The sequence below is a fragment of the Silene latifolia genome, chromosome 6 (assembly GCF_048544455.1).
Source record: "Silene latifolia isolate original U9 population chromosome 6, ASM4854445v1, whole genome shotgun sequence".
Taxonomy (NCBI): domain Eukaryota; kingdom Viridiplantae; phylum Streptophyta; class Magnoliopsida; order Caryophyllales; family Caryophyllaceae; genus Silene; species Silene latifolia.
Genome location: NC_133531.1, coordinates 68,553,929 through 68,563,510, shown reverse-complemented (window position 1 = coordinate 68,563,510; position 9,582 = coordinate 68,553,929). Strand labels below are relative to the sequence as shown.

Genomic DNA, 9,582 nt, shown 5'->3' with positions numbered 1-9,582 from the left:
AAACTTGAAACTTAAATGAGTAACTCATAAACATTTATCAGGCAAGTATAGTATCTGTGGGCAACCTACACATGCTTAATTACATAATAGAGTATACCCTCCTTAATGAGTGTTTCACTTTAATGTCAGGTTACCTGTGGGTAAAACCTTAATACAAGTTACTTTACTCTCCTTAATGGGTGTTTTACTTTAATGTCAGGTTACCTGTGGGTAAAACCTTAATACAAGTTACTTTACCCCATTAGATGCTTAGTCGGAAATTCACTACATAATTTGAGTCCACTGTGGCGAACCTCAACCTAATGTGAATGTTCAATATGATTCCATTATGAGATTTGATCGCGTACGAGATGAAATCACTGTGGTGAATTTCAACTTGTCATAATGCGAAAGTCTCTTACATTCGATATCAAATGATATATTTACACAAATAATATGTAGGCTTACAACAACAATATGATAATTATATTAACTTATGTACTTAATAACATAAATATCACACGAGCATACTTGATCAAACATAAGGTATCGTAAACTATAATGCGAGAAGGAACTTATTCATGCTTAAGAGCTTCGATCGAGTGAAACATTAGCTCGATCGAAAACTATTATGAATAAAACAAAAAATCATAATTTTTAACCAAAAACGTCCTGAAACTCAATGAAGACGTCAGAATTAGGCTTAAAAACGCTAACCCTGCTATGCAGTCTGGTTTAGAACGCCGTTTACACTCGAAAAATATTATTATAACATCAAAATCCGACACTCAAAACTGATGAACAGTAACTTTCTGCGTGAACAGTGCTCGTGAATAGTCTGTCGCTGAACAGTGTAGTTGTGCGATTAAGAACCATAAACAATAAAATACAAACATCATACGAATTGAAATAATTCGATTAGGACATCATAAGAATTGAAATAATTCAATTAGGGCATCATAAGAATTGAAATAATTCAATTAGGGCAGCGGAAACAATCATAATTAAACATTAATTTCATTCAAAAGACATAATTGAAACATTAATCAGAACTATAACTGCAATCACAAACCTGCTCTGATCCACATGTAAACATAAATTTAGAGGATCTTGATTGCAGTGATAATTACAGATGAATACTTACGTGGAGTAGTCATTAGATCTGATAAGGAGATTCCTTGAAATCAACAAGAAGATAAACTCCAATCTTTTACCTTCTCCTGCCTCCCTTATTCTCTAATTCTCTTCTTGTGTGTTTCTCTTAATGAATATGAATTAGGTTAAAACCACAAACAGGTGTAGCTTTTATTATATAGGTGGCAGGAGGGACATAATTAGATAAGTGGGCCTAATATGTTAATGGTCTGTAAACATTAACCGTAATCCACTTAGTCTATTACTCCGACTAAAAACCCGAAACATCATATTTAGCTATTATCTATTAGAGTGTCTGACGTCAGTAATTAGGTCCACATAATAGAGAATTAATATGATAATTCTTACACCATGTGGTTTAAGTCGGGTCAGACGCATACATTAGTGTTAGAGCCATAAGTTTCGACTCGATTCAGGTTGACTCAATTGTTTCGGATAAAGTACGACCCGAGATTAATTAATTTCACAGATCACTTTATGAAATTATATCATTTCATAAATTAATTTATTAAATTACAAGTAAAAAACCCCTATTTAATTTATTTAAATGAATTAATTTAAAATTCCATATGTGAAAAAAAAAAGCAATTACCAGTCAACAATAATAACTTAGATCTGAGTATTATTGAGAGCATTAAAAGCTCAATAAAATTTATAAAAGTTGATTGCTCTTATGTTAAATTGAAATACAAATGAAAATATGTATGTAAATGATAAATGTACGACTTTTTCCACTTAAAATGAAATATATTATGAAAAAAATGCACATTAATTTGTTAACAAATACAAATCAACAATAATACCTCAGATCTGACTATTGAAGCATTAATATCTCCAAAGAAAATTGTAAAAATTCAAATGTTTTGTTTTAAATTAACAATAAAATTAAAATGAGTAACTTTATCATATAACTACGCTTTTTTTGAGTTCGAATATAATAAATAATAATAAAAAAAATGCACCGAAAATTGGATATATACTTCCTCCATTCAACTCCACTCTACCACATTTCCATAATCATCCATTCAACTCCACTTTACCACTTACTATAAAAAGAAAGTAAAATGACCATATTGTCCTTATCACACCATCCTATTTACAAGAAATGCCACTAGATGACCCACCTCCTTTCCATAATGCTTAATCAAAACTCTTATGACCCACACATTATGCATTAATAAAGTAATTTGCACAATTCCATTTGTACTTCTTTCATTTCTTTATTAACTCCTTAATACTTGTGCAAAATCAAACATGGTAGAGTGGAGTTGAATGGAGGAAGGAGAAAAGAATTTTGGACCTTATTTATTTGGTACAAAATAGGACCCTATTTTGAAGGTGTTATGTCTGAAATACACATATTGCATGTTATTATTTAAAAACTTAAAGATTAAATTACTAAAACTATCCATAAATACTAAGATTGATTGTTTTTATTGTAAAAACGCATAACAAATTAACAAAAACACCATATAAATCACAAAAAACACCCAAAAATAAAAGAAAATTACTTTGCATGTCATGAAAAATAGAAAAAAAAAAGCCGAGTATAAGACTGTACCGTCATTGTCTTAATCTCGATTGCCTTGCACATCATCTTCACCTCTTGACCTTCATCTTACACGATATAAGTGTGGTTGAGGGCGGCGAAAAATGGATGAGGGGGGAGGCAAATGAGGGTGTGGATGAGGGAGGATGCGGATATGAGAGAGTGTTAACGAGGGCGCGTATAAGGGAGTCTGTTGATGATGAAGGAGGTGGAAGTGATTGATGAAGGAGGTGAAGGAGGCGATTGATGAAGGAGGCGATTAATTAAGGAGATTAGGGTTAGGTTAGAGTGTAAAGGAGAGTGTTTTATATAGAAGGTTATATGGGTTGTGAGTTGTGACAGAGAGTTTGTGTTGTGATATGGGCCAATTTTAGGTTTTAATGTTCTCAGCCCATATAACTAATGCAATCGGCCCATATTAGTATACTTGGGTTTGTGTTGTGTTATAAACGGCTCATATTATCACTATTAGCATAATCTATGGCTATGTTTGGCAAAGCATTTCAAGTACCTGATTTGACCAAGCAACCTGATTTGACTAATATTTCAGGTAGTTGTTTTACCTAGTGTTGTTTGGTAAAGTTATTTCAGGTACCTGAAATGACTTTTCAGGTACCTGAAATGAAAAGCTACTCCAGGTAGCTTTTTAAAGTTTCAGGTAGTTGAAATGTTCTACTTTACATATTTACCCTTTATTTAAATTAATTTATTATAATTACTAATGTCATTTTATGTCATTTTACAAAAAATCAGTTACCTTTTCAGTTAGTTTTACCAAACACTTTACAATTAATCAGCTACCTTATCAGTTTCCAATTTTCAGCTAGCTTTTCAGGTACCTTTTTAATTTCAGTCACCTTATCAGGTTTCAGGTACCTTTTTAGCCAGTATTACCAAACAGAGCATATATGTACATTTTCTTTTATATAATTTATTATTCAATTTATGTTTGAACATTATAGTTGATTAGAGTCAACCAACAAGACGAGTGATTTGTGACACAACTCATTTTTATGCTATTTATCATTTATCATGTCTTTTCAAAATTTAGGGAATTTTTTTTCCATCACACCTATGTTAAATTAATTTTCTAATAAATGATTATCTATTTTGTTTGTTTTTCAGTTTCCCGAACCCCAAGTCAAACAACGAGAAGAAGTGTAGGTGAACAGAACTCCATCACATTACCATCAAGTAATGTAATTATTGGCCCTATATCATCATCATCATTTGTGGATGCTCTTATTCAAATGTATGATCAGTTATAGGCGGAAACGGCAAGAGAGAGAAGGAAAACGTTTTTCACTAAGAAACGTACTGATAATGTAAGTAATGTCTTTTCTCAATTGAGTCCCCCTACTACACCACTTAGCTCCACCACTACAGGTATATATCTATCTCTATTTGTTCTATATCATAGTTAGTCATGTGCGTTAACATTTTCATTCATAATTGTTTTTAATAACGTGATTTAGGAGGTATATGTAGTCTAACCGACGTGGTTGAACGATTGGTAAGAGATCTATGCATGTGTCAAGTATGATGAACCTTTAAATGAAGTTCTTCCTTCGATAAGTACTCCAAATGAAGAAAGACGAGGTCGTTATGTAATAAACTCATCCTATTCAAGTGGAGAATGTTCACGAACTCAAGAAAACTCATACAGTCATACGTTGACTTAATTAATGACGATAAGTATATTTTAAATAGTTTCTTCGTTTTTTTGTGTTGCAAGTTTCAAAACCTTGCATGTTTTGCACGTGTTTTAACATATTCTCATTATAAAAGAAATAGAGTATAAAATATTCATGTATTTTGATTTACATTTTTAAATGTTAATAATTATATCAATGATCTTAAAAACATATCCGTGCAATTTTGCACGGGTTGAAAACTAGTTTGGTATATAACCCGACTCGTCACAAGGTAAAGACGGATAATTGACTAATTGATAGCACAGCTTTTGTCTAAAAAAATACTCCCCCGTACCAGACCAAAGGTAACACTTACTATAAATGGACGTACCACACCAAAGGTAACATTTCTTATTTGGCCCACAATATTACCAAGTTATCCTTGTACCTATTTGATATTTACACAAAATGCCATTACATACCCCACCTATTTTTTCCCTCTTTACCCTTATTTTTTCCACTTTTTCTTAAATATTCACTTTTTCCCATGTTAACTTTGGTGTGGTACGGAGGGAGTAATTGATAGCACAAACCCCTTTGAGGCTTTGAGGATCAAAACCCCAAACCCCCAAGGTTGAAGCTTTCTCAAGTTTTAATGGACATCAACCCCTTCCCAATAGTTCCCAACATAGTTCATGTCCTCCCTCATTTCCCCAAAATGGCATTCTTGTCAATTAACACAATCTCTCTCAATTCACACCCTCTCATACACTTCTCCAATCTCTCAAACAACTATTCCCACATCATTTACAGCAACCCACACCCCATAACATTTTCAAAAACACCAAATTTTCCAATCACAGCATATCTCCGAAAAAGCCACCCTCAAAATTCACCCATTTTTCCCTCCACCTACAAAAAAGTTTCAAACTTTGTGTCAAAAAATGCTTTAAAACTGATCTTTGGGTCCATAATTTTGGTGGGTTCATTTAATTGCAGGTCTGTATCAGCATCACCAATCCAAAAAAATGATGTAAATTTAGAGGAAAAACTTGAGAAAGAAACCAAGGAAGGAAGTGGTGGTGTAGTTGAGGAAGATGAGGAGATGTATGTGAAGTTATTGGAACAAGAACCAAGAAATGTGGAAGCTTTGAAAATGGTGGTGAATGTGAAGATGAGGAAAGGGAAGACAAAAGAAGCTGTTAAATATGTGGAAATGTTGATTGATATTGAACCTAGAGAAGTTGAGTGGAGGTTATTGCAAGCTCTTTGTTATGAGATGATGGGACAGTTTAGTAAAGCTAAGAGATTATTTAAGGATGTTCTTAAGGAAAGACCTCTTTTGCTTAGGGCTTTGCATGTAAGTTTATCAACTTTCTACTCCGATTATTTGCTTACCTTTTATATTCTTTGTGACGGGTTAATAACCGAAGGTAAACAAATGATTGGTACGGATGGGAGTATCTTTTTACAATTGGTCTCCCTTGTGACGGGTTACCATTTGTGGCGGATATTTTGTGAGTTAAAATGGTAACAAAATGGGTTAGTGGAGAAAGGGGACCACATGAATAGTGTTGCAGGGAGAGAAAAAGTGGGTACTTTGTGAGGTAAAATGGTATCCGTCACTCAAGAGTGACGGATATTGATGGTCACAAATGAGATTTTGTGATCTTTTTAATGCTGTGGTGTTTATGTTATTTCTGTATGATTTTTAGCTTAATAGTGTTGGTTGTCTTGTTGTATTTGCTTATTATGGTACGTTTAATTTTGTGCTCTTATATGATGAGTATTGTCTGTTGTGAAGTTTTCTAAATCAGCTGTTAGACTTGTAAATTGGAGCGAAAGAGACCCTCATTTATGGTTCGTGATTATGATAGAATAAAGCAAAATGTTGCAGTAACGTGCTGCAATTTTCTTATTGTGTAGCGGTGGTCATCTGATGCGATTCTTAATACAATTTTCATTTTGGATCAGCTAGAAACCACCTGCTCTGTATGTGTTGTTGACACAAGATCGGTATTGTTGTGTACATTCGACCCCTTAACTTGCCATTTGAAGGAGCCCTTAAAGCACTAGGGTAATGCTTTACTGTTGTTGTATCAATTGTTAAGGGGATTGGGGACTAAATTTAGATTTCAGTGATTTAGGGGACTGGTTGATAATTTGATATGGCTATGTGGATGATAATGCCAACATTAATTGTCAGTGTGATAGCTTTGAATCGAGGTAGTTCATGAGAGTGTTTGTCGCCACAGTTGTTTGGGAGCTAAATTTTTTTGCTTGATCTTAAAAAGAATATGAATGTTACGAGATGGAGAAAGAAAGGGACTTGTCTTTGAAGTCTTGGAATCACACTAAGCTCTTAAGTCATCAGCTTCTTGAAAACATGAAATTTTACTTATTTGCTACGGATTACTGATTAGGAAGTACCTATTTACTTATGTTTTGGTCTTTTACCAGTGTCTAGTGTCCCTTGTACTTCAGAAAGATGTATTCAGTCCATGGGGGGTGTCGGGGTTTGATGGGGGAAAAAAACACAGTCAGGGATTTCGTGGTTTGGGTATTTTATTCATCTCAAGTTGGTAATTTTACACCAGATGGTTGGAGTGCAGTTATACACTTAACTCCTTATACTCTAATCGATGCCTGCTTACTGTGACAGTCACCTCTAAGCACTAATCGCCACTAACTCATGTCATTGAGGAGTTAAATCCACTTGTATATTCATGTTTATCAACGTACTGTTGAGTCCCTTGCAAGAGTCCATAGAGGCAAGTGGGCAGATGTAAGGTTTCATCTTAAAACCAATTGGTAATGGTTCCCGCTAACGTAAAAGCGATGTCGCCTCACTCTATTGATATGGGTCAATGCTATGCAGTATGCACACACTTGGGAAACTTCTATATGTACACCTATGAGATTGGTCCATGTCTTAAATCTTATCAGTATGATAAGGCCCTAGAACTCTAGAAGTGATCCTGATATCGTGTCAGGATGTTCTTATGTTATTCTGTACTCTTCTGCATGTCAGGGTTTGGCAATGGTAATGCACAAGAACCGTGAAGGACCTGCAGTTTTTGATATGTTGAACCAAGCTCTCGATCTTGCCCAACGTGAAAAGAGAGTTACTGAAGAGAGAAACATTAAGATTTTGGTTGCACAAATGCATCTGGTCAAGGTGATTGTCAAATTTATCCTTTAGCTTATTTCGAATGGTGATGCTAAACTATGTTAGCATATACTATAGTGTTTGTCTTCATGTTATTCATCTGTTTGAACTTTTACTAGCTTGTAAATACTTCAAAACCAAACAACAGATGGCGTGTGGCTACGATGGAAGTATACAACAGAGAAAATAATGGCCATGGTCTTGAACATGCAACTATGCAAGTGTTACTCTATTGTCTGATACTACTTTTCTTCAGGGAGACTTGGATGAAGCTTCAAAGAAATACCAAGAGCTGATTATGGAGAATCCTCGAGACTTTCGGCCTTACCTATGCCAGGTAACCGAACATGAAATTATCAACCCGAACTTATAATGAGCCTGGTCAATTTAACATGAAATTATTCAACTGAATGAACTTGAATTCAGCTAATGAAATTGCTGACAATTTAATCCCTTATTGATCTGAATCGATCCCGGGTAACTAAAACTGACCCGAATGGACAATGACCCGTACCATTACCCGACAATATCCGAATCCAACGTGACTTTCCTATCTGACCCGATTGCAACTGCTATTTCGAACCTTTCCTTGGCATTTTGGCGGCTTTCTTGCAGGCAGTAACTCGTGAGTTACATGCCATATTTCAGGGAATCATTTACAGCTTACAGGACAAAAAGAAAGAAGCTGATGAGCAGTTTGAAATCTACCGGAATCTTGTTCCTGAAGAATTCCCACAAAGAGGATTTCTAGAAGATGTTGTCCTGGCGGCAAAAACTGAATCAAGAGAACAGCTGGAGAAGGAGTTCAAAACGCAACACCCATACAACAAGGCATAACTATTACACTGTGAAACTTCGCTTTCCGTCACAGTAAGATTCTCGACAGTGGTTTTATTATTATGTCATTGAGCTGTAACTGTTTGTCACGGGGAGAGAGAGAGAGCATCATCAGTCAGTGCATTCAAGTAATTAGGTTACTTATCCTAGCTTGTTAGTTTTTGTAGGAAACTTGCATTTGGGACTTCTTAAACCTTGGTTAGAACTTAGAAGGGCTAATAGAAAATTTTCTTGACTGCAATTTGTTTGCATGTTTCGCCCCGTTGTATATACGTGTTACTCTGTATGTCATCCATTTTTATTTTTGCTTTTGGATCAAACTTGCTGAGAAACATAAGGGGGGGTTTTTGGTGTTTATTTCCTACTTGACCCGCCTTACTACTATTGGAGCTACTCCCGTTCACCCAACCACCTCCATCCTCTACTGACTCTACTAACAACCCTCTACCCCACGCCATACCTTAAACTTCTCCCAAAGATCCTTATATTCTCGATAACCCACCCCCACGTCACACTTGTCCCCTTCCTCTAACCCAAAATCAGAACCGCTTTTTCAGGATGGGGGAGGGTTTTTGGTGTTTTGAAGCTGTGGTGTGGCTGGGTTGGAGGGTGGGGGGGTAGTATATGGATAACTCGTAATCGTATTTTCTAAAACTTACGGAGATTGGAAACGTAAAGAAATGTCTACATGGACCAGAGTGCATTACGTTTTGATACCATTTCCGTAACTGGGTTCTGCTCTTAATTGAGTTCTGCTCCGAGTCCTTGCTCACATCCTACAGTACTTTATTTGGTGGCATGACCAGCTAATATTTTTGTATGAAGCTTTAGTACTATCTGAAACTAAACAATTTGGTATAAACAATGTCAGTTGCATGACAATAGCTCAGCTTAGACGTCAACCTCACAAATTTCTCTTCAAAGGAAAGGAAGGTAAAGGTCATTATATCTGAATACGAGTAATATTCAATTAAAGCCGTTGTACAACTAACGATGATTTCTTCTTATGTTATGCATCTCATATGGTGATAGCAATAAAAACAGAGACAGGTCGTATGCGGTATGCCTGATCAGCTCTCAGGTCACAAGTATCCTGTATCCAATGAAAGACAGTATGAATCAGATGCTTAGTGGGGGCTTGGGGATGCCTTCATTGAAACTTAGACGTGTTGCTTCAATTCCGGCAGAGTAGTCGTAGTGCATCAATATTTAAGGACGCCTTTATCGAACCTTAGACGTGTTATTTACATAGGATGAAT

General features: G+C 35.5%; 1 protein-coding gene across 1 annotated transcript; it reads left to right on the top strand.

The window, feature by feature from the left end:
- Positions 1 to 4,908: 4,908 nt before the first annotated feature.
- LOC141586855 (protein SLOW GREEN 1, chloroplastic-like) lies at positions 4,909 to 8,564 on the top strand. Its single transcript, XM_074408252.1, has 4 exons — positions 4,909 to 5,677; positions 7,349 to 7,495; positions 7,743 to 7,823; positions 8,135 to 8,564. The coding sequence occupies exons 1-4, from the start codon at positions 4,973 to 4,975 to the stop codon at positions 8,321 to 8,323; spliced, it is 1,122 nt and encodes a 373-aa protein (XP_074264353.1). The 5' UTR covers positions 4,909 to 4,972; the 3' UTR covers positions 8,324 to 8,564.
- The last annotated feature ends 1,018 nt before the right edge of the window (positions 8,565 to 9,582 follow it).